Genomic DNA, 25,413 nt, shown 5'->3' on the forward strand with positions numbered 1-25,413 from the left:
GGGCTGATGTTGTTCTTGCTGCCCCTGCTGTTGCTGGGCTGGGCCCGGGGCGCGCTGGGCCTCTCCACCTGCCCTACCCTGGACCTGGAGCTATACCGGCACCGGCGCATCGAGGCGATCCGTGGCCAGATCCTCAGCAAGCTGCAGCTGACCGAGGCGCCCGATCCCGACGACCTGCCGGACGAGGTGCCGCTGGAAGTGGTGCTCCTGTACAACAGCACCCGGGACCTGCTGAGGGAGAAATCCCAGCGGCGCGACTCCCTGTGTGAGCGGGGCAACAGCCTGCAATACTACGCCAAGGAGATGCACCGACTGGACATGGTCCCATCCAGCTATCGAGAGAGTAAGCAAATGACATTCTGCAAAAAATTCGATTATGCAAAAACACCCATCATTATGGAAATCACATGAAAAAAATTATATTATGCAAAATACATGCAAAAATATATACGGTGCAAAATTATATGCAAAATATATGCAAACATGTAAACGATGCAAAAATTATATTATGCAAAATTTATGCAAAAATGTATATGATGCAAAAATTCTATTATGCAAAATATATGCAAAAATGTAAACGATGCAAAAATTCTATTATGCAAAATTTATGCAAAAATGTATATGATGCAAAAATTCTATTATGCAAAATTTATGCAAAAATGTATATGGTGCAAAAAATTATATTATGCAAAATATATGCAAAAATTTATACGATACAACAATTATATTATGCAAAGCGCATGCAAAAATGTAGTTTATGCAAAATCTATTACGCAAAACACATGCAAAAATGTATACCGTGCAAAATATATTATGCAAAATGTAATATGCAAATCTGTATATTATGCAAAGCATATGCAAAAATATGTATTATGCAAACAAAAATAGTAAGTTAATCGGCGGGGGTCTCTGAGACTGCCACCATGTCTCACAGGTCAAGCACACTCTCTGGTTAATGATACTGAGTCACACAGACTAGTGAGGTTCCACCTCTGATCTGTGCTGAGTTTGTTGGGGAGGCGAGTGGAAGCTGTGTATTTACTGTCAGCACCCCCCCCTGGGCTAGGAATGGGGTGGGGGGAGGTGGAGGTGGAAGTGGAAGAAAAACAGTCAGCGTCAGATCCCTGTCTCGTGAACCTGCGTGGGCAAGTGAGCTTCCCCCTGCTGAATAGCCCGGCCAGTGCCTTCGGAGGGGGAACAGCAAAATAATCGCTTTAAAATTTAACAAAAAGAAACTCGGTGTTGCGAATTGAAATGAACTTTCGGGTTTCTTATTTCCGCGCCCCCCCCCCCGGCCCCCCGCATCCCCCGGGTCTAAAATGCATTTGCCGCGAATCTTTGGGCTTTAACCGCACAATGAGCTGGGCTTGAGTGGGTGTGTGTGTGTTACAGGACTGCGAGTTTATTCTGTCTCTCGGGGAAGAGGGGCACCCCGGTTGCCCCCAGAGACGGTCTCCCGCTCACAAGCCCGGGTCTTGCCCTCTCAGACGAGGCGTTAAACCCAGGTCCCTCTTCGGGTGGGTATTGAGACCCCCAGTGGCACAGCTGGAGAAGTCCTGGGGTGGTGGGGGTGGGGGGTCTGGGCGATTAGGAAGATTGCGCTCGCGCCCTTTAGGACGTCCTGAAGTACGTTCGAGCTGCCGCCACTGCCGGGAACCGCAGCGGCCATCTTGCGCACGGCAAGATCCCACAAGCGGCGGATGAGATGCGCGGTGGGGGTAACCTTTGGCGGTGCCGGACGAGGGAGCGATAGCGGGCCCTGGGAGGCCGGGGCGAACTCACCAGCCCCCCCACCACCTTCCTCCCCCGCGCTTTTCTTCCAACAGTGTCGGTAGGATCTTAAACACCCGCCCGAGAGAGAGGGGGGGCCTCGGTTTAACATCTCGCCCAGCAGACGGCGTGCTAGAACGGTGGTGAGGAGCCCGAGAGGACGTCGGGAAACGGACTCCAGGGGTTCAATTATGAGGAGGGATTACACAAACTAGGGTCGTATTCCCTGGAATTTAGAAGGTCAAGGGGTGAGCTGATATTTTCAAGATATTAAGGGGAACTGATAGGGTAGAGAGGGAGAAACTATTTCCGCTGGTTGGGGAGTCTCGGACTAGGGGCAGAGTCTAAAAATTAGAGCCAGACCTTTCAGGAGCGAAGTTAGGAAACACTTCTACACACAAAGGGTGGTCGAAGTTTGGAACTCTCTTCCTCAAACGGCAATCGATGCTGGATCAAATGTTAATTTTAAATCTGAGATTGATAGATTTCTGTTAACCAAAGGTATTAAGGGATGTGGGCCAAAGGTGGGTAGATGGAGTTAGTTCACAGATCAACCATGATCTCATTGAATGGCGGAACAGGCTGGAGGGGCTGAACGGCCTCCTCCTGTTCCTAATGTTCCGATAAGCGGGCGGTGGGGGGGAGAATGGACTGTCGCGCAGTGGGCCCCCCACCAGGCACCAAAGGCAGCTCACCCCCGGGTGTGTCGGCCTCGTTTCCTGTTTGTGGGATCCTACTGTGCTGGCGACGGCTGCCAGGCCCGCCTACACGACGGGTGTCGCTGCCTTCCGGGGAGTGAGGCGCCGCGAGACACGCGGGTGTGGTCAGGAGCTGCGTAAACCCGGGGGGGGGGGGGGGGAGGTGTGGCGGGGGGGAAATGATTGCTGCAATGGCTTGGGAGCGATTTCAGGGTTTACCCGAGCCTCACCATCGGGTTTGTCATGAATCTTATCATGACTCATGAAGTAACACTGGGCGGCCAGCTGGTGGCGCCGTCCAAGGAGTATAAATACTCGGACGTGGGCCCAGCTTGCTCAGGATGTTTCTGTAACCAGGAACTAGTGATGTAACTAGAAATCTCATGGTGGTGAAACAGTTGATTAAAGCCTTGTTTTATACTCAACCCAAGGGCTCAGTGGTCTTTTTACATCAGGGTTCATCTCCGGCACGAATCTTCAGTTAATGGTTTCACGGACCTCTCATTCCTGAGTCACACGGAGTGGGCAGGACCCCCAGCTCTGGCTTGCCCTTGGGTCAGCTGGTCGTAGCCTGATTGAATGGCGGAACGGGCTCGAGGAGCTGACTGGCCTCCTCCTGCTCCCACGGCCCCCTGCCCTCCAGCACCCGCTCCCCCCCCCCGCCTCCCCACACCTCCAGGCTACGGCGCGACCAAAACCAGCCACGGGTTGCAGCTCCTCCTCAATCTGCAGCTGTGGGGGCCGCCTCGGCTTGGCTGTGCCGCACCGCGCGGTCGAATAGCCTTGCCAAAACGCTCGCCGTTTCGGCTCAGGTGCGGGCCCGGCCGTTTGGGCAGGGGCCGTGTATCTTTTCTCCCTGTCTCCCTCGAATTCGCCACCTGCCCAGTCGGTGATTTGTAGCCACGGAGGTGGAACTATTCCGGCATCCATTGCAGTGGTAGATCTGAGAGTACAAATACACAAATCACTGAAAGTAGCCACGCAGGTTAACAAGGCCTTAAAAAAAGCAAAAATAACAACAGCAAACGCTGGAAATACTCAGCAGGCCAGGCAGCATCCGTGGAGAGAGAAACAGAGTTAACGTTTCAGGTCTGGGACCCTTCATCAGAACTGGAAAAGGCTGGAGATGTAACAGATATTAAGCAGGTGCTGAGACAGGGGGGTGGGGTTTAGGAGGGGAGGAAGGAATTGAAAGAACATGCTGTGAAAATGTTGCAAATGGGAATGGCAAAATCATACTGCATGAAAAATAGGGGCAGGGGTTATAGTCTGAAATTGTTGAACTCAATGTTGAGACCAGAAGGCTGTAAAGTGCCCAATCGAAAGATGAGGTGCTGTTCCTCGAGCTTACGCTGAGCTTCATTGGAACAGTGTAAGAGACCGAGAACGGAGAGGTCAGAGTGGGAGTGGAGCGGAGAATTAAAGTGACAGGCGACCGGAAGCTCGGGGTCACCCGTACGGACTGAACGGAGGTGTTCCGCAAAGCGGTCGCCCAATCTGCGTTTGGTCTCCCCCAATGTGGAGGAGACCGCATCGTGAGCAGCGAATACAGTATACTAGATTGCAAGAAGTACAAGTAAATCGCTGTTTCACCTGGAAGGAGTGTTTGGGGCCCTGGACTAGGGTTTATTTCTAGAGGGATAGAATTGAAAAGTAGGGAAGTTATGCTAAACCTGTACCGAACCTTGGTCAGACCACACTTGGAGCACTGCGTACAGTTCTGGTCGCCATATTATAAAAAGGATATCGAGACACTGGAGAGGGTGGAGAAGATTTACAAGGATGATACCAGAAATGCGAGGGTATACATATCAGGAAAGGATGAACAGGCTGGGCCTCTTTTCTCTTGAAAAAAGAAGGCTGAGGGGTGACCTAATAGAGGTCTTTACAATGATGAAAGGTTTTGATAGAGTGGATACAGAGAGAGAGTTTCCACTTGTGGGGAAGAGCAAAACTAGGGGCCATCAATATAAGATCGTCACCAAGAAATCCAATAGGGAATTCAGGAGAAACTTCTTTCCCCAGAGAGTGGTGAGAATGTGGAACTCGCTACCACAGGGAGTGGTTGAGGCGAATAGTATCGATGCATTTAAGGGGAGGCTGGACAAGTGTATGAGGGAGACGGGAATAGAGGGTTACGCTGATAGAGTTAGATGAGGAAAGACGGGAGGAGGCTCGAGTGAAGCATAAAACCTTGTATTAATTCAAGAGCGAAACACAAACTGGGGAGAGAGATAGTCAGACCGCGATGGAGTGCGGAGTTATTTTTAAGATCAATGAGCCTCACTCATCTGTCCCTCGGTGTCTCTCTCTCTCTCCTCAGATATGATTTCCACCAGTTTCTACAACCCCTACTTCAGGCTGATTCACTTTGAGGCCTCGAGCATGGAGAGGAACGGCTCCAGCCTGGTGAAGTCGGAACTCCGACTCTTCCGCATCCGGTACCAGAAGTCCAGAGTGGCAGAGCAAAGGATTGAGCTGTACCAGGTAATGGGCGTGTTAGAGGGGGGAATGAGGGGCAGCACCTCCCACAGTGCGGCGCTCCCTCAGTACTGCCCCTCCGACAGTGCGGCGCTCCCTCAGTACTGCCCCTCCGACAGTGCGGCGCTCCCTCAGTACTGCCCCTCCGACAGTACGGCGCTCCCTCAGTACTGCCCCTCCTACAGTGCAGCGCTCCCTCAGTACCGCCCCTCCGACAGTGCGGCGCTCCATCAGTACTGCCCCTCCGACAGTACGGCGCTCCCTCAGTACTGCCCCTCCTACAGTGCGGCGCTCCCTCAGTACTGCCCCTCTGACAGTGCGGCGCTCCCTCAGTACTGCCCCTCCGACAGTGCGGCGCTCCCTCAGTACTGCCCCTCCGACAGTGCGGCGCTCCCTCAGTACTGCCCCTCCGACAGTACGGCGCTCCCTCAGTACTGCCCCTCCTACAGTGCAGCGCTCCCTCAGTACCGCCCCTCCGACAGTGCGGCGCTCCATCAGTACTGCCCCTCCGACAGTACGGCGCTCCCTCAGTACTGCCCCTCCTACAGTGCGGCGCTCCCTCAGTACTGCCCCTCCGACAGTGCGGCGCTCCCTCAGTACTGCCCCTCCGACAGTGCGGCGCTCCCTCAGTACTGCCCCTCCGACAGTGCGGCGCTCCCTCAGTACTGCCCCTCCGACAGTGCGGCGCTCCCTCAGTACTGCCCCTCCGACAGTGCGGCGCTCCCTCAGTACTGCACTGGGAGTGTCAGCCTAGATTTTGTGCTCAAGTCTCTGGAGTGGGATTTGAACCCACGACCTTCTGATTCAGAGGCGATGGTGATACCCACAGAGCCACCAGGAGTTGCTGTCCTAGCTGAGTTGTTGAATTGCCAACTTTTATTTTTTCATTTATTTCCAACACTTCAGGTTATAAAAATATTGGACTCGGGGGGGAGTGGGGCGGTGGTGGGGGGGGGCGGGGGTGGTGTGGGGAGGCTGTCCAATCCGGTAATGGGGTGTCGGTTCACTTTGCTATTGGCGGGAGTGTGGGGGGGAGGGGGGGGAGGGTCATGTGATAGAACCTGCTGAAAATACATCCAACCGGAGTTAGCAAACCTACCAGTGGGGTGGTGATAGAGGCCTCGGCCTGGGAGAAGGTGTCATTGAGAGGAGGCCTCGCCCTGGGAATAGTCCTCACCCTGGGAGGGGGGCCTCACCCTGGGAGTGGGGCCTCGCCCTGGGAGTGGGGCCTCACCCTGGGAGTGGGGCCTCACCCTGGGAGTGGGGCCTCACCCTGGGAGTGGGGCCTCACCCTGGGAATAGTCCTCACCCTGGGAGTGGGGCCTCACCCTGGGAATAGTCCTCACCCTGGGAGTGGGGCCTCACCCTGGGAGTGGGGCCTCACCCTGGGAATAGTCCTCACCCTGGGAGTGGGGCCTCACCCTGGGAGTGGGGCCTCACCCTGGGAATAGTCCTCACCCTGGGAGTGGGGCCTCACCCTGGGAATAGTCCTCACCCTGGGAGTGGGGCCTCACCCTGGGAGTGGGGCCTCACCCTGGGAATAGTACTCACCCTGGGAGTGGGCCTCACCCTGGGAGGGGGCCTCACCCTGGGAGGGGGGCCTCACCCTGGGAGTGGGGCCTCACCCTGGCAGTAGGGCCTCACCCTGGCAGTAGGGCCTCACCCTGGGAGTAGGGCCTCACCCTGGGAGTAGGGCCTCACCCTGGGAGTGGGCTGCACAATGGGGCGATGAGGGCAGCAGGAAGCCTCACAGCCCTCGGGAGAATACTGAGGGAGTTGGAACCACTGGGTTTGAGGAGTTGGAGGCTTTTAGTCCGGGAGTGCTGCCGGTCAGGGTTGTTTATCCCCGACATCATCGGGCGCTTCTTGTGGTGATTTCAGGTTCTCAAGGCCAGGGACCCGGCCTCGCCCTCTCAGCGCTACATTGACAGCAAGGTGGTACGGCCCCGGGCGGCGGGCGAATGGCTGTCGTTCAATGTCACCGAGACGGTTAGCGAGTGGTTACTGCACCGAGGTGAGTGAGGCCTGTTCACCCCCGAGGGACTGGGGGGGGGGGTGGAGCCAGTGGCAGTGGACGGGGCTGGGTGGCAGTGGGTGGGGCCGGGTGACAGTGGGTGGGGCCGGGTGACATGGGCGGGGCCGGGTGACAGTGGGCGGGGCCGGGTGACAGTGGGCGGGTCTGGGTGACAGTGGGCGGGGCCAGTGGGTGGGGCCGGTGGGTGGGGCTGGGTGACAGTGGGCGGGGCTGGGTGACAGTGGGCGGGGCTGGGTGACAGTGGGCGGGGCTGGGTGACAGTGGGCGGGGCTGGGTGACTGGGTGGGGCCGGTGGGCGGGGCCGATGGGCAGGGCTGGGTGACAGTGGGCGGGGCCGGTGGGCAGGGCTGGGTGATAGTGGGCGGGGCCGGGTGACAGTGGGCGGGGCCGGGTGACAGTGGGCGGGGCTGGGTGTCAGTGGGTGGGGCCGGTGGGCAGGTCTGGGTGACAGTGGGCAGGGCTGGGTGACAGTGGGCAGGGCCGGGTGACCGTGGGCGGGCCGGGTGACAGTGGGTGGGGCTGTGGTGAGGAGGGCAGGGCTGTGGTGACAGTGGGTGGGGCCGGGTGACAGTGGGCGGGGCTGTGGTGAGGAGGGCGGGGCTGTGGTGAGGTGGGTGGGGCTGTGGTGCCATGGGTGGGGCTGTGGTGACAGTGGGCGGGGCCGGCTGACAGTGGGCGGGGCTGTGGTGAGGAGGGCGGGGCTGTGGTGAGGTGGGTGGGGCTGTGGTGACATGGGTGGGGCTGTGGTGACAGTGGGCGGGGCCGGGTGACAGTGGGCGGGGCTGTGGTGACAGTGGGCGGGGCTGTGGTGAGGAGGGCGGGGTTGTGGTGAGGAGGTCGGGGTTGTGGTGACAGTGGGCGGGGCTGTGGTGACAGTGGGCGGGGCTGTGGTGAGGAGGGCGGGGTTGTGGTGAGGAGGGCGGGGCTGTGGTGACAGTGGGCGGGGCCGGGTGACAGTGGGCGGGGCTGTGGTGACAGTGGGCGGGGCTGTGGTGAGGAGGGCGGGGTTGTGGTGAGGAGGTCGGGGTTGTGGTGACAGTGGGCGGGGCTGTGGTGACAGTGGGTGGGGCTGTGGTGAGGAGGGCGGGGTTGTGGTGAGGAGGGCGGGGCTGTGGTGAGGAGGGCGGGGTTGTGGTGAGGAGGGCGGGGCTGTGGTGACAGTGGGCGGGGCCGGGTGACAGTGGGCGGGGCTGTGGTGACAGTGGGCGGGGCTGTGGTGAGGAGGGCGGGGTTGTGGTGAGGAGGTCGGGGTTGTGGTGACAGTGGGCGGGGCTGTGGTGACAGTGGGCGGGGCTGTGGTGAGGAGGGCGGGGTTGTGGTGAGGAGGGCGGGGCTGTGGTGACAGTGGGCGGGGCCGGGTGACAGTGGGCGGGGCTGTGGTGAGGAGGGCGGGGCTGTGGTGACAGTGGGCAGGGCCGGGTGACAGTGGGCGGGGTCGGATGACAGTGGGCGGGGCCGGGTGACAGTGGGCGGGACCGGGGCCGGTGGGCGGGGCCGGGTGACAGTGGGCGGGACCGGGGCCGGTGGGCGGGGCCGGGTGACAGTAGACGGGGCCGGGATCCCGGGCTCATGCTCTCGGTTACACCGAATCCCTTTCTCTCAGACAGAAACCTGGGATTTAAGATCAGCGTCCACTGCCCGTGCTGCACCTTCATCCCGTCCTCCAACAACATCGTCCCCAACAAAAGCGAGGAACTCGAGGCTCGGTTCGCAGGTAGGTCACAGCCAGGGGACCCCTGACCCCGAGCGACAGGTCGCTGCCTCCCACAGAACATGGCCCCTTGAAAACAGGACCCCCTAAAACAGGACCCCCCGAAAACAGGACCCCCTAAAACAGGACCCCCCGAAAACAGGACCCTTCGAAAACGGGACCTCCGAAAACGGGACCCCTCAAAAACAGGACCCCCCGAAACAGGACCCCCGAAAAACAGGACCCCCAGAAAACAGGACCCCCCAAAACAGGACCCCGGAAAACAGGACCCCCCAAAAACAGGACCCCCCAAAACAGGACCCCCCGAACACAGGACCCCCCGAAAACAGGACCCCCCGAAAAAAGGACACCCTAAAACAGGACCCCCGAAAACAGGACCCTCTAAAACAGGACCCCCCGAAAACAGGACCCTGAAAACAGGACCCCCCAAAACAGGACCCCCTAAAATGCTGTCCCCACAAAACTGAACCCTATTAAAATGGCTCCAGGTAAAGTCGGGCGAGCGGCACAGTCACCAGCCCATTGAAAAGTAGAGCGTTTATACTAAACCTGTATCGAACCTTGGTTAGACCACACTTGGAGCACTGCGTACAGTTCTGGTCACCATATTATAAAAAGGATATCGAGGCACTGGAGAGGGTGCAGAGAAGATTTACAAGGATGATACCAGAAATGCGAGGGTTTACATATCAGGAAAGGATGAACAGGCTGGGTCTCTTTTCTCTTGAAAAGAGAAGGCTGAGGGGTGACCTAATAGAGGTCTTTAAAATGATGAAAGGTTTCGATAAAGTGGATACAGAGAGAATGTTTCCACTTGTGGGGAAGAGCATAACTAGAGGCCATCAATATAAGATAGTCACCAATAAATCCAATCGGGAATTCAGGAGAAACTTCTTTACCCAGAGAGTGGTGAGAATGTGGAACTCGCTCCCACAGGGAGTGGTTGAGGCGAATAGTATCAAGGCATTTAAGGGGAGGCTGGATAAACACGAGGGAGAAGGGAATAGAGGGTTACGCTGGTAGATTTAGATGAGGACAGACGGGGCAGGCTCGAGTGGAGCATAAACGCCGGCACGGACTGGTTGGGTCGAATGGCCTGTTTCTGTGCCGTATATCCTGTGTAAATCAACCCTCTGAAGGAGAAGCAGTGCGATGATACGGTGCCCCCATCAGCCCGCCCTCTGACCTCCCCCGCCCGCTGCCACCATGCCGGACTAAATCCGTACGGCTCCTTATCGCACCCGCAGCGAGTCCCGAAACGTTTCACAGCCAGGGAATGAGTGTCAGTGCTTCAGACTGTCCGCGCACAGCAAGATCCCACAATCACTAAATGGGGGATGAATCATCAGATAATGTCAGTACTGCCCCTCCGACAGTGCGGCGTTCCCTCAGTACTGCCCCTCCGACAGTGCGGCGCTCCCTCAGTACCGCCCCTCCGACAGTGCGGCGCTCCCTCAGTACCGCCCCTCCGACAGTGCGGCGCTCCCTCAGTACCGCCCCTCCGACAGTGCGGCGCTCCCTCGGTACTGCCCCTCCGACAGTGCGGCGCTCCCTCAGTACTGCCCTTCCGGCAGTGCGGCGCTCCCTCAGTACTGCCCCTACGACAGTGCGGCGCTCCCTCAGTACTGCCCCTATGACAGTGTGGCGCTCCCTCGGTACTGCCCCTCCGACAGTGCGGCGCTCCCTCGGTACTGCCCCTCCGACAGTGCGGCGCTCCCTCGGTACTGCCCCTCTGACAGTGCGGCGCTCCCTCAGTACTGCCTCTCCGACAGTGCAGCGCTCCCTCAGCACTGCCCCTCGGACAGTGCGGCGCTCCCTCAGCACTGCCCCTCCGACAGTGCGGAGCTCCCTCAGTACCGCCCCTCCGACAGTGCGGCGCTCCCTCAGTACTGCCCCTCCGACAGTGCGGAGCTCCCTCAGTACTGCCCCTCCGACAGTGCGGCGCTCCCTCAGTACTGCCCCTCCGACAGTGCGGCGCTCCCTCAGTACCGCCCCTCCGACAGTGCGGCGCTCCCTCAGTACTGCCCCTCCGACAGTGCGGCGCTCCCTCAGTACTGCCCCTCCGACAGTGCGGTGCTCCCTCAGTACTGCCCTTCCGACAGTGCGGCGCTCCCTCAGTACTGCCCTTCCGACAGTGCGGTGCTCCCTCAGTACTGCCCCTCCGACAGTGCGGCGCTCCCTCAGCCCCGCCCCTTGACAGTGCGGCGCTCCCTCAGTACCGCCCCTCCGACAGTGCGGTGCTCCCTCAGTACTGCCCTTCCGACAGTGCGGTGCTCCCTCAATACTGCCCCTCCGACAGTGCGGCACTCCCTCGGTATTGTGTCAGCCTGGATTATGGCTAGACGTTGGGCCTAGATTGCCTGAAATCAAAGCCCCTGCCCCCGACTTCACCCCAGGTCGACCAGCTGAGGCCCCTCCTGCCGGTTCTCGGCCCGCCGCGCGCGAGGTTGCGGTCACTCAGCTCTCAATTGCTTTCAGGCATCGACGACAACCCGTACAAGGAGTACAAGCGACTCCGATTGCAGCAGCAGGCGGCCTTGAGGACCCCCCACCTGCTCTTCACCCTCCTGCCCTCTGAGCGGCCGGAGTCTGGGCGCAACGGGCTGCGGTGGAAGCGTTCCGTCGACAACGAAGTCTGCTCCAGGTGAGCGGGAATCGCCGGGGAGCTGGGGCAAGGGGGGAGTGGGATGGCGGGGGGAAAATGGGTCGTGGGATTGGGGAATGGGATGGGGCTCTGGCTGCCCAACAACACCTCAGTCAAGTGGCCGTCCCTTCATGAGTGTGGAGAGGGTCGGGCCGTGCGGAGAGGGGAGAATCGGGGCTGCCCCTCGCCCCCTTACTGACGGGCACTGCCCGGTCCTGGTTGCCCCGGGGAGCGTCTTCCCCCCCACCCCCCTTGAGTTGCACCCACCGACTGACTGGCAAACTGTGTCCATTTATGGCAGCGGCTGTTCGACCATGGGGTGCGTGTGGGAGGTTTGGATGGGACGATAACCGAAAGGTCTCGGGTGCGAATCGGTGACCCCCACCGCTCCCTCTCCCCTGCCCCCCCCGCCCCCGGGGTCCGAGAGGGCGGGCCGAGCAGCCAAGTGACGGCCCTCGCTCTGGTCTCTCCCCCAGGAACGTCCAGGATGAGTGCTGCCTCCACCAGCTCTATGTCGACTTCCGCCGGGACCTGGACTGGAAGTGGATCCGCGAGCCCCGGGGTTACAAGGCCAACTTCTGTGGCGGGCCGTGCCCCTACCTGTGGAGCTCAGACGTGCTGCACAGCAAGGTAAGGCCCACCAGGCGGTGAGCTATTCGACTACGGGATGCATTGCGGTTGGGGTCGGGCGATCGAAACGCCTTTTCTTTTGACAACTAGACACAATGTAAAATAACCTCCCATCTCCTCACACCCCCTCCACTCCCCCCAGGATGCACACCACCCCCCCCCCCCCCGCTGGTTGAATGTCGACTCCCCCCATGGTTGAATGTCCGCTGAATCACTCTCAAACCTCACACATGAATTACAGGCTCAGGAGTGAGGTTTCGGAGGCCGACCAGCGAGAGCCAGCGCCTTCAGGGCAGGAGAGGGGGCCAGGTGAATAATTGGGCCGGTGGGGGTGCGATTACACTTGCTGTTCAATTGGGCATCACTCTCAAGGATGACTACCTGGATTGTTCTGCCTGGATTGTCACCTGCCCACTGGTTGCTTGCCCCACTCCAGAGACTGGAGCCCCATAATCCAGGCTGACGCTCCCAGTGCAGTACTGAGGGAGCGCCGCACTGTCGGAGGGGCAGTACTGAGGGAGCACCGCACTGTCGGAGGGGCAGTACTGAGGGAGCACCGCACTGTTGGAGGGGCAGTACTGAGGGAGCACCGTACTGAGGGAGCGCCGCACCGCCGGAAGGGCAGTACTGAGGGAGCGCCGCACTGTTGGAGGGGCAGTACTGAGGGAGCGCCGCACTGTCGGAGGGGCAGTACTGAGGGAGCGTCGCACTGTCGGAGGGGCAGTACCGAGGGAGCGCCGCACTGTCGGAGGGGCAGTACCGAGGGAGCGCCGCACTGTCGGAGGGGCAGTACCGAGGGAGCGCCGCACTGTCGGAGGGGCAGTACCGAGGGAGCGCCGCACTGTCATAGGGGCAGTACTGAGGGAGCGCCGCACTGTCGTAGGGGCAGTACTGAGGGAGCGCCGCACTGCCGGAGGGGCAGTACTGAGGGAGCGCCGCACTGTTGGAGGGGCAGTACTGAGGGAGCGCTGCACTGTCGGAGGGGCAGTACTGAGGGAGCGCCGCACTGTTGGAGGGGCAGTACTGAGGGAGCGCTGCACTGTCGGAGGAGCAGTACTGAGGGAGCGCCGCACTGTCGGAGGGGCAGTACTGAGGTGGCGCTGCACTGTTGGAGGAGCAGTACTGAGGTGGCGCTGCACTGTAGGAGGGGCAGTACTGAGGTGGCGCTGCACTGGCGGAGGGGCAGTACTGAGGGAGCGCCGCACTGTCGGAGGGGCATTACTGAGGGAGCGCCGCACTGTCGGAGGGGCGGTACCGAGGGAGCGCCGCACTGTCGGAGGGGCAGTACTGAGGGAGCGCCGCACTGTCGGAGGGGCCGTCTTTCGGGTGGGACATTAAACTCAAGGCCCTATTACGGAGAGCAGCAGGGGAGTTCTCCCAATATTTATCCCTCAACCAACATCACTAAAACAGATTATCTGGTGTCATTATCACATTGCTGTCTGTGGGAGCTTGCTGTGCACCAATTGACTGCCACATTGCAACAGCAACAACGTGTATTTATATAGCGCCTTTAACGTAGTAAAACGTCCCAAGGTGCTTCACAGGAGCGATTATCAGACAAAGTTTGACACCGAGCCACATAAGGAGATATTAGGACAGGTGACCAAAAGCTTGGTCAAAGAGGTCGGTTTTAAGGAGCATCTTAAACATAGAAGATAGGAGCAGGAGTAGGCCATTCGGCCCCTCGAGCCTGCTCCGCCATTCAATGAGATCATGGCTGATCATCCAAATTCAGTACCCTGTCCCTACCTTCTCCCCATATCCCTTGATCCCTTTAGCCTTAAGAAATATATCTAACTCCTTCTTGAATATATTTAATGAATTGGCCTCAACTGCCTTCTGTGGTAGAGAATTCCACAGTTTCACCACTCTCTGGGTGAAGAAATTCCTCCTCATCTCCGTCCTAAATGGCTCACCCCTTATCCTTAGACTGTGACCCCTGGTTCTGGACTCCCCGACCATCGGGATCATCCTTCCTGCATCTAGTCTGTCCAGTCCTGTCAGAATTTTATAAGTTTCAATGAGATCCCCTCTCATTCTTCTAAACTCCAGCGAGTATAAGCCCAATCAACCCAATCTCTCCTCATACGTCATTCCTGCCATCCCAGGTATCAGTCTGGTGAATCTTCGCTGCACTCCCTCCATGGCAAGAACATCCTTCCTCAGATAAGGCGACTAAAACTGCACACAATACTCAAGGTGTGGTCTCACCAAGGCCCTGTACAACTGCAGCAAGACATCCTTGCTCCTGTACTCGAATCCTCTCGCTATGAAAGCCAACATACCATTTGCCTTCTTAACCGCCTGCTGCACCTGCATGCTTACCTTCAGCGACTGGTGCACAAGGACACCCAGGTCTCGTTGCACTTCCCCTTTTCCCAATCTATTGCCGTTCAGATAATAATCTGCCTTCCTGTTTTTGCCACTGAAGTGGATAACCTCGCATTTATCCACATTATACTGCATCTGCCCAATCACCCAACCTGTCCAATCTTAAAGGAGGAGAGAGAGAGAGGCGGAGAGGTTTAGGGAGGGAATTCCAGAGCTTAGGGCCCGGGCAGCTGAAGGCACGGCCACCAATGACGGAGCGATGGAAATCGGGGGGATGCGCAAGAGGCCAGAATCTGCAACAGTGACTTCAGGAAACAGGACCTCATTGGCTGTGAAGCGCTTTGGGACAGTCCTGAGGTGGGTGAGGAGGTTTCTTTTCCTTTTCTTTAAACACAATGCCCCATTTTTTTCCCCTCCTCCTTCTCCCAGGTCCTCATCCTCTACAGTTTCCGTAATCCGGAGGCCTCGGCCGCGCCCTGCTGCGTGGCCAACGACTTGGACCCCTTGGCCGTCATGTACTACGTGGGCCGGCGACCGAAGGTGGCGCAGCTGTCCGACATGAGCGTGCAGTCGTGCAAGTGCAGATAAGACCCGGGGGGGCGGGCGGGGGGGGGGGGGGTGGCGGCGGGAGAATGAGCACATCAGGGTCGCCAGTTTGGCCGGGACGTATTCCTGGAGGTTCCGTCACTTGACCTCCTGCGGCCAACCCCCCCCCCCCACCCCCCCCCGCCATTGGTCTATCCTCGCCGTGCCCCCCGCCTTCCCAACCAATCGGAAAGCCAACAGACTCTTCCGTACCCCGACTGGACGATTCTTGACTGGCCGGTTGAACCACGTCCTCCCGCCCCCCCGCCCTACCCCGTGTCCGATATTTTTATCATTTCAGAAAAAGACAATATTTTTTATTACTCTCGCGATTTTTCTCCCCGTGTTGTTTTTTTTTATGCCCTCGGAGATTAATCTTCCATTCCTGGAGATGCCAGCACGGTGGCATAGTGGTTAGCACTGTTGCCTCACAGCGCCAGGGACCCGGGTTCGAATCCGGCCTCGGGCGACTGTCTGTGTGGAGTTTGCACATTCTCCCCGTGTTTGCGTGGGTTTCCTCCGGGTGCTCTGGTTTCCTCCCACAGTCCAAAGATGTGCGGGTTAGGTTGATTGGCTATGATAAATTGACCCTTAGTGTTAGGGGGATTAAATACGTGGGGTTACGGGGATAGGGTGGGATATGTGTTGGTGTAGGGGTTACGGGGATCGGGTGGGATATGTGTCGGTGCAGGCTCGATGGGCCGAAATGGCCTCTATCTGCACTGTGAGGTTTCTGTGATTCTGTGGTTTCTGTGATGCCCCGGGGCAGCCCTGGAGGGTTGGCCCACCCAAGCTGGGGCTGGCGAAGGGCCGTCTCGCAGACTGCCTTGAGACCGGGGACCCCCGCGACCTCGCCCCCCCCCGCCCCTCTCCCTAGCGACCCTGAGGATGACCCCGCTTTCTGCCCCCCTCTCTCCCCCTCCTCCGTGGGGGGGTCAGTCAGTCAGTCAACGCCAACCCAGTTGACTCCCCCAGTAAGCCGTGAGGAACTCCCTAGTTTTAACCGTCCTACTGAGGTGGGGCTGTGAAGGTGGGGGGCGGTGGGGGGGGAAGCAGACGGGAGTTTGGGGATCACAGATGCTTCACTAACCGGTGACTAGGAGCCGGGCTAATCTTGCATTTTGAACGGAGGAGACGGCAGGCTTCGCCGGAAGACTAGGCCCGGACCTCAATCTACCTCCTCGCTCCTCCCGTCTCCATGGTTACCGAGCAGACTTGCTGCGCTTTCTTGCATTTTTCGCTTGGTTTCTCATTGCCCGGTGTCCGCTTTTGATTTTTGTCCTGCGCGTGTGTGTTTTTTTTTTGTATAAACAGTTTTTTTTTTACACGTATAATTAAGTTTGTAAACCTATGAAAAGTACCGACAATTAAACCTGTATATTTACACTCCCGCATCAGGCTTCTTGTTTCACTGTCGCACGCAGGGTCAGGCTTGCAAACAAGGTACAGAGCGTTGTATCTGTGTCACAAAGCACATGCTCTCACACACTCACACTCACTCACACTCACATGCACTCACACGCACTCACATACACACTCAGTGTGGCGGCACGACTGTGTACCAAAGATCCCAGTCGCGCCCCCTAACCGCTCCGACCCCTCCCCCACGTTTACCTCCCACCTGCCCCCACCCCTCCCCCTCCTCTCGCCGCCCCCGGTGCGGTCTGCGATCGGAAGCCAGCCCCATGTGGATGTTAAATAGAACAGGTCAGTGTGGAGGAGGCTGCCTGGCGCAGCCCAGCCACTCAGCAACCCGGGGACAAAGAGGCATTGATCCCTCGCCAGCCACAGGCCTCCTCAGATCTTCCTAGAATCTGCGCAGCATTTGCAACAGCTTCCGACAGCCGGGTTAACCCTCTCCCAACCCTCGGCCTGCCCTCGCCTGCTGTCCCTCGCTCCGTACGGTGAGGTGGGGGGGGTGGGGGGTGGTGGGTACAGTTTCATGGACGTCGCCAGTCTGCCCGCACTTTGCCCAAGGTGGCCATTCCTCAGCGGGGCATCCGAGACAGAGAGTGGAGGCGAGTGGATCGATCGCAGCTCAGTCCGAGGGGCAGTACTGAGGGAGCGCCGCACTGTCGGAGGGGCAGTACTGAGGGAGCGCCGCACTGTCGGAGGGGTAGTACTGAGGGAGCGCCGTACTGTCGGAGGGGCGATACTGCGGGAGCGTCGCACTGGCGGAGGGGCGGTACTGAGGGAGCGCCACACTGTCAGAGGGGCTGCACTGAGGGAGCGCCACACTGTCGGAGGGGCAGTACTGAGGGAGCGCCGCGCTGTCGGAGGGACGGTACCGAGGGAGTGCCACACTGTCGGAGGGGCAGTACTGAGGGAGCGCCGCACTGTCGGAGGGGCAGTACTGAGGGAGCTCCGCACTGTCGGAGGGGCGGTACTGAGGGAGCGCCGCACTGTCGGAGGGGCAGTACTGAGGGAGCGCCGCACTGTCGGAGGGGGAGTGCTGAGGGAGCGCCGCACTGTCGGAGGGGCGGTACTGAGGGAGCGCCACACTGTCGGAGGGGCAGTACTGAGGGAGCGCCGCACTGTCGGAGGGTCAGTACTGAGGGAGCGCCGCACTGTCCCACAGTAGAAGAGCAGAGGAGTTCTCCCCAGTGCCCTGGGCCAATATTTATCCCACAACCAACATCACCAATAACAGATTATCTGGTCATTATCACATTGCTATTGTGGGATCTTGCTGTGCGCAAAGACGTTCTATAAATGTCTGTACTTTCTTTCTCTTTCATTCTTTTTCTCTCGCTCTTTCTTTCTCTCTCTGTTTTTTTCTCACCCTCTCTTTCTCCCTGTGCCCCTCACACACTTTCTGCTGCTGCGCTCTCTGTATCTCTCAGTTCATCACAGACTCTTCAATGTGGCAGCGTACAGGCAGCTTGTGACTCCGACCGCCTCCCCGGTGGTGTTAAAAGGGTAATGCAAGCAGAAGCGGCCGCACTGGGTGGGGCCCGCGCCGTCAAAGCGAGCGCGCGTGCATGGGTGGGGTTATGGGTCGCGGGGTTATGGGTCGCGGGGCTATGGTTCGCGGGGTTATGGGTGGCGGGGTTATGGGTGGCGGGGTTATGGGTGGCGGGGTTATGGGTGGCGGGGTTATGGGTGGCGGGGTTATGGGTGGCGGGGCTATGGGTCGCGGGGTTATGGGTCGCGGGGCTATGGGTCGCGGGGCTATGGGTCATGGGGTTATGGGTGGCGGGATTATGGGTGGCGGGGCTATGGGTGGCGGGGCTATGGGTGACGGGGTTATGGGTCGCGGGGTTATCAGGCTCCCGGTCACCTTCGGCCTGATCAGCTGGGCGAGCCGCCACGTATTTAGGGCCCAAGAGGCGCACAGAGCAGGAAGATCTCAGGGTTCGATCCCGGGCTTGTGCCGGGTTACTTCATCTGAGCCTGGAATGGCGCGGAGCCCACTTCCCGGGGGGGGCGGGGCAGGGCAGGAAACCAGCTACACTTCACACTGCAGGGTGAGGCTTAGCTGAGGTCCGGAGGGCGTCCCTGGGAAAGGTGGGGGGTGGGGTGGAGAATTAGCTACGCTCCCCAATGCAGGGGCGAGGCGGCGATGCCCTCATAGTCAAATAGCCTCCAAGAATAGTCGCTGCTCTGAGATCTAGGGAACGGTATGAGTTGGGGCGGGGGGGGTGGTGGGGGGATGCTGGCCTATTTCCGCTTCCACCAACCCCCACCGCCCTTCCCGCCCCCCCACCGCCCCCCCACCCCCGGCGAGACACAGTGTCTCGGGGACGGGACAGGCTGGGGGGAGGGGGCAGAACTGGGTGTGAGAGCGGAGGGGTGAATTACACTAAACAAGTTGTTTGGGTTCAAGTGTTGACGAGCGAGAGAGTGAATCCAGCGCTGGCGTGCGAGACCTCGGGGTTGGGAGCTGAATGGCACCATTGCCACCTCTGCATATTTACTCAGTGATGGATCACTAGAGAGCACTCAATGATGTTTTTGACAAAGATGTTTGCACGGGAAATACCGAGTAGCCCACAAGGACAACACTGCGTCCCCACAGAGCTGGGCAAGAGGTCCCAGCTATCCTGTTTTCGACCGGCTGGAGGTTATTTTGACAGCACCGAGAACTCCTGCCAACTTTCAGCTCCATCCTGTGCTCACTGGCAGCATCATCACATTAAAGGAACACACTGTCCCCGTCAAACACTCCCGGGGCAGGTACAGCACGGGTGAGATACAGAGTAAAGCTCCCTCTACACTGTCCCATCAAACACTCCCAGGGCAGGTACAGCACGGGTTAGATACAGAGTAAAGTTCCCACTGCACTGCCCGATCAAACCCTCCCATGGCAGGTACAGCATGGGTTAGATACAGAGTAAAGCTCCATCTACACTGTCCCATCAAACACACCCAGTGCAGGTACAGCACGGGTTAGATACAGAGTAAAGCTCCCTTTACACTGTCCTGTCAAACGCTCCCAGGGCAGTTACAGCACGGGTTAGATAGAGAGTAAAGCTCCCTCTACACTGTACCATCAAACGCTCCCAGGGCAGTTACAGCACGGGTTAGATAGAGAGTAAAGCTCCCTCTACACTGTCCCATCAAACACTCCCAGGGCAGGTACAGCACGGGTTAGATGCAGAGTAAAGCTCCCACTACACTGCCCCATCAAACATTCCCAGGGCAGGTACAGCACGGCGTTAGATACAGAGTAAAGCTCCCTTTACACGATCCCATCAAACACTACAAGGCGAGGTACAGCACGGGTTAGATACAGAGTAAAGCTCCCTGTACATTGTCCCCATCAAACACTCCCAGGGCAGGTACAGCACAGGTTAGATACAGAGTAAAGCTCCCTCTGCACTGTCCCATCAAACACTCCCAAGGTAGGTACAGCATGGGTTAGATACAGAGTAAAGCTCCCTCTACACTGTCCCGTCAAACACTCCAAGGGCAGTAACAGCAAGGGTTAGATACAGAGTAAAGCTCCCTCTACACCTTCACTTCAAACACTCCCAGGGCAGGTACAGCACAGGTTAGATACAGAGTAAAGCTCCCTCTACACTGTCCCATCAAACACTCCAAGGGCAGGTACAGCACAGGTTAGATGCAGAGTAAAGCTCCCACTACACTGTCCCAACAAACACTCCCAGGGCAGTTACAGCACGGATTAGATACAGAGTAAAGCTCTCTCTGCGCTGTCCCGTCAAACACTCCCAGGGTAGGTCCAGCACGGGTTAGCTACAGAGTTAAGCTCTTTCTACACTGTCCCCATCAAACACTCCCAGGGCAGGTACAGCACGGGTTAGATACAGAGTAAAGCTCCCTCTACACTGTCCCATCAAACACTGCCAGGGCAGGTACAGCACGGGTTAGGTACAGAGTAAAGCTCCCTCTACACTATCCCATCAAACACTCCCAGGGCAGGTACAACACGCGTTAGATACAGAGTAAAGCTCCCTCTACACTGTCACATTACACACTCCCAGGCAGGTACAGCATGGGTTAGATACAGAGTAAAGCTCCCTGTACACTGTCCCATCAAACACTCCCAGGGCAGGTACAGCACGGGTTAGATACAGAGTAAAGCTCCCTCTACACTGTCCCATCATACACTCCCAGGGCAGGAAAAGCACGGGTTAGATACAGAGTAAAGATCCCTCTACACTGTCCCATCAAACACTCCCAGGGCAGGTACAGCACGGGTTAGATACAGAGTAAAGCTCCCTCCACACTGTGACCATCAAACACTCCCAGGGCAGGTACAGCACGGGTTAGATACAGAGTAAAGTTCACTCTACACTGTCCCATCAAACACTCCAAGGGCAGGTACAGCACAGGTTAGATGCAGAGTAAAGCTCCCACTACACTGCCCCATCAAACATTCCCAGGGCAGGTACAGCACGGGGTGAGATACAGAGTAAAGCTCCTTCCACACTGTCCCAACAAACACTCCCAGGGCAGTTACAGCACGGATTAGATACAGAGTAAAGCTCTCTCTGCGCTGTCCCGTCAAACACTCCCAGGGTAGGTCCAGCACGGGTTAGCTACAGAGTTAAGCTCTTTCTACACTGTCCCCATCAAACACTCCCAGGGCAGGTACAGCACAGGTTAGATGCAGAGTAAAGCTCCTTGTACACTGTCCCCATCAAAAACTCCCAGAGCAGGTACAACATGGATTAGATACAGATTAAAGCTTCCTTTACACTGTCCCATCAAACACACCCAGGGCAGGTATAGCACGGGTTAGATACAGAGTAAAGCTCCCTCTACACTGTGTCATCAAACACTCCCAGGGCAGGTACAGCACGGGTTAGATACAGAGTAAAGCTCCCTCTACAGTGTCCCATTAAACACTCCCAAGGCAGGGACAGCACAGGTTAAACACAGAGTAAAACTCCCTCTACACTGTCCCATCAAACACTCCCAGGGCAGGTACAGCACGGGTTAGATACAGAGTAAAGCTCCCTCTACACTGTCCCATCAAACACTCCCAGGGCAGGTACAGCACGGGTTAGATACAGAGTTAAGCTCCCTCTGCACTGTCCCATCAAACACTCCCAGGGCAGGGACAGCACGGGGTAGATACAGAGTAAAGCTCCCTGAACACTGTCCCATCAAACACTCGCAGGGCAGGTCCAGCACGGGTTAGATACAGAGTAAAGCTCCCTCTGCACTGTCCCATCAAACACTCCCAGGGCAGGTACAGCACGGGGTAGATACAGAGTAAAGCTCCCTCAACACTGTCCCATCAAACACTCCCAGGGCAGGTACAGCACGGATTAGATACAGAGTAAAGCTCCCTTTACACTGTCCCATCAAACACTCCCCGGGCAGGTACAGCACGGGTTAGATAAAGAGTAAAGCTCCCTCTACACTGCCCCATCAAACACTCCCAGGTCAGGTAGAGCACGGGTTAGATACAGAGTAAAGCTCCCTCTACACTATCCCATCAATCACTCCCAGGGCAGGTACAGCACGGGTTAGATACAGAGTAAAGCTCCCTCTACACTGTCCCCATCAAACACTCCCAGGGCAGGTACAGCACGGGGTTAGATACAGAGTAAAGCACCCTCTACACTGTCCCGTCAAATACTCCCAGGGCAGGTACAGCACGGGTTAGATACAGAGTAAAGCTCCCTCTACATTGTCCCATCAAACATTCCCAGGGCAGGTACAGAACGGGTTAGATACAGAGTAAAGCTCTCTCTATACTGTCCCATCAAACACTCCCAGGGCAGGTACAGCACAGGTTAGATACAGAGTAAAGCTCCCTCTACACTGTCCCATCAAACACTCCCAGGCCAGGTACAGCACGGGTTAGATACAGAGTAAAGCTCCCTCTACACTGTCCCGTCAAACACCCCCAGGGCAGGTACAGCACGGGTAGATACTGAGTAAAGCTCCCTCTACACTGTCCCATTAAACACTCCCAAGGCAGGGACAGCACAGGTTAAACACAGAGTAAAACTCCCTCTACACTGTCCCATCAAACACTCCCAGGGCAGGTACAGCACGGGTTAGATACAGAGTAAAGCTCCCTCTACACTGTCCCATCAAACACTCCCAGGGCAGGTACAGCACGGGTTAGATACAGAGTAAAGCTCCCTCTACACTGTCCCATCAAACACTCCCAGGGCAGGTACAGCAAGGGTTAGATATAGAGTTAAGCTCCCTCTGCACTGTCCCATCAAACACTCCCAGGGCAGGGACAGCACGGGGTAGATACAGAGTAAAGCTCCCTGAACACTGTCCCATCAAACACTCGCAGGGCAGGTCCAGCACGGGTTAGATACAGAGTAAAGCTCCCTCTGCACTGTCCCATCAAACACTCCCAGGGCAGGTACAGCACGGGGTAGCTACAGAGTAAAGCTCCCTCAACACTGTCCCATCAAACACTCCCAGGGCAGGTAAAGCACGGGTTAGATACAGAGTAAAGCTCCCTCTGCACTGTCCCCATCAAACACTCCCAGGGCAGGTACAGCACGGGTTAGATACAGAGTAAAGCTCCCTCTACACTGTCCCATCAAACACTCCCAGGGCAGGTACAGCACGGGTTAGATACAGAGTAAAGCTCCCTCTACACTGTCCCATCAAACACTCCCAGGGCAGGTACAGCACGGGTTAGATACAGAGTAAAGCTCCCTCTACACTGTCCCATCAAACACTCCCAGGGCAGGTACAACACGGGTTCGATGCAGAGTAAAGCTCCCTTTACACTGTCCTGTCAAACAATCCCAGGGCAGGTACAGCGCGGGGTTAGATACAGAGTAAAGCTCCCTCTACTTTGTCCCGTCAAACACTCCCAGGGCAGGTACAGCACGGGTTAGTTACAGAGTAAAGCTCCCTTTACACTGTCCTGTCAAACACTCCCTGGGCAGGTACAGCACGGGCTAGATACAGAGTAAAGCTCCCTTTACACTGTCCTGTCAAACAATCCCAGGGCAGATACAGCACGGGGTTAGATACAGAGTAAAGCTCCCTCTACACTGTCCCATCAAACACTCCCAGGGCAGGTACAGCACGGGTTAGATACAGAGTAAAGCTCCCTCTGCACTGTCCCATCAAGCACTCCCAGGGCAGGTACAGCAGAGGTTAGTTACAGAGTAAAGCTCCCTCTACTTTGTCCCATCAAACACCCCCAGGGCAGGTACAGCACGGGTTAGATACACAGTAAAGCTCCCTCTACACTGTCCCATTAAACACTCCCAGGGCAGGTACAGCACGGGTTAGATACAGAGTAAAGCTCCCTTTACACTGTCCCATCAAACACTCCCAGGGCAGGTACAGCAAGGGTTATATACAGAGTAAAGCTCCCTCTACACTGTCCCATCAAACACTCCCAGGGCAGGTACAGCACAGGTTAGATACAGAGTAAAGCTCCCTCTACACTGTCCCATCAAACACTCCCAGGGCAGGTACAGCACGGGTTAGATACAGAGTAAAGCTCACTCTACATTGTCCCATCAAACGCTGCCAGGGCAGGTACAGCATGGGTTAGATACAGAGCAAAACTCCCTCTACACTGTCCCATCAAACACTCCCAGGGCAGGTACAGCACGGGTTAGATACAGAGAAAAGCTCCCTCTACACTGGCCCTTCAAACAATCCCAGGGCAGGTACAGCACAGGTTAGATACAGAGTAAAGCTCCTTCTACACTATCCCATCAAACACTCCCAGGGCAGGTACAGCACGGGTTAGATACAGAGTAAAGCTCCCTCTACACTGTCCCCATCAAACACTCCCAGGGCAGGTACAGCACGGGGTTAGATACAGAGTAAAGCTCCCTCTACAGTGTCCCATCAAACGCTCCCAGGGCAGGTACAGCATGGGTTAGATACAGAGTAAAGCTCCCTCTACACTGTCCCCATCAAACACTCCCAGGGCAGGTACAGCACGGGGTTAGATACAGAGTAAAGCACCCTCTACAGTGTCCCATCAAACGCTCCCAGGGCAGGTACAGCACGGGTTAGATGCAGAGTAAAACTTCTTCGACACTGTCCCCTTCAAAAAGTCCCAGGGCAGGTACAGCTCAGGTTATATACACAGTAATGTTCCCTCTACACTGCCCATCACACACTCCCAGGGCAGGTACACCACGGGTTAGGTACAGAGTAAAGCTCCCTCTACACTGTCCCATCAAACACTCCCAGGGCAGGTACAGCACGGGTTAGATACAGAGTAAAGCTCCCTTTACACTGTCCTGTCAAACAATCCCAGGGCAGGTACAGCACGGCGTTAGATACAGAGTAAAGCTCCCTCTACAGTGTCCCATCAAGCACTCCCAGGGCAGGTACAGCACGGGTTAGATACAGAGTAAAGCTCCCTTTACACTGTCCTGTCAAACAATCCCAGGGCAGATACAGCACAGGGTTAGATACAGAGTAAAGCTCCCTCTACACTGTCCCCATCAAACACTCCCGGGGCAGGTACAGCACAGGTTAGATACAGAGTAAAGCTCCTTCTACACTGTCCCATGAAACACTCCCAGGGCAGGTACAGCACGGGTTAGATATAGAGTAAAGCTCCCTCAACACTATCCCATCAATCACTCCCAGGGCAGGTACAGCACGGGTTAGATACAGAGTAAAGCTCCCTCTACACTGTCCCATCAAACACTCCCAGGGCAGGTACAGCACGGGTTAGATACAGAGTAAAGCTCCCTCTACACTATCCCATCAATCACTCCCAGGGCAGGTACAGCACGGGTTAGATACAGAGTAAAGCTCCCTCTACACTGTCCCCATCAAACACTCCCAGGGCAGGTACAGCACGGGGTTAGATACAGAGTAAAGCACCCTCTACACTGTCCCGTCAAATACTCCCAGGGCAGGTACAGCACGGGTTAGATACAGAGTAAAGCTCCCTCTACATTGTCCCAGCAAACATTCCCAGGGCAGGTACAGAACGGGTTAGATACAGAGTAAAGCTCTCTCTATACTGTCCCATCAAACACTCCCAGGGCAGGTACAGCACGGGTTAGATACAGAGTAAAGCTCCCTCTACACTGTCCCGTCAAACACCCCCAGGGCAGGTACAGCACGGGTTAGATACTGAGTAAAGCTC

At 57.0% G+C, this 25,413-nt stretch overlaps 1 protein-coding gene across 4 annotated transcripts in view; it reads left to right on the forward strand.

Moving 5' to 3' along the window:
- The window catches only part of LOC147092877 (transforming growth factor beta-2 proprotein-like), a 97,122-nt gene that overhangs the window by 52,341 nt on the left and 19,368 nt on the right, over positions 1-25,413 (forward strand). The window contains exons 1-7 of one of the 4 annotated variants that reach the window (XM_085976151.1): positions 1-343; positions 4,792-4,955; positions 6,831-6,963; positions 8,588-8,698; positions 11,174-11,339; positions 11,816-11,969; positions 14,733-16,274. The exon at positions 1-343 is cut by the window's left edge and continues 890 nt beyond it. In XM_085976151.1, the coding sequence (XP_085832277.1) occupies positions 7-343; positions 4,792-4,955; positions 6,831-6,963; positions 8,588-8,698; positions 11,174-11,339; positions 11,816-11,969; positions 14,733-14,891 (1,224 nt within the window). In that variant the 5' untranslated portion in view covers positions 1-6 and the 3' untranslated portion in view covers positions 14,892-16,274. Of the gene's footprint in view, positions 344-4,791; positions 4,956-6,830; positions 6,964-8,587; positions 8,699-11,173; positions 11,340-11,815; positions 11,970-14,732; positions 16,275-25,413 lie in introns of those variants that run through there. The other 3 variants (XM_085976154.1, XM_085976152.1, XM_085976153.1) reach the window with 3 other exon arrangements.

The sequence above is a fragment of the Somniosus microcephalus genome, unplaced genomic scaffold, assembly GCF_052327205.1.
Source record: "Somniosus microcephalus isolate GS21.2 unplaced genomic scaffold, FLI_Smic_1.0 unresolved_chr2, whole genome shotgun sequence".
In the NCBI taxonomy this organism is placed as follows: domain Eukaryota; kingdom Metazoa; phylum Chordata; class Chondrichthyes; order Squaliformes; family Somniosidae; genus Somniosus; species Somniosus microcephalus.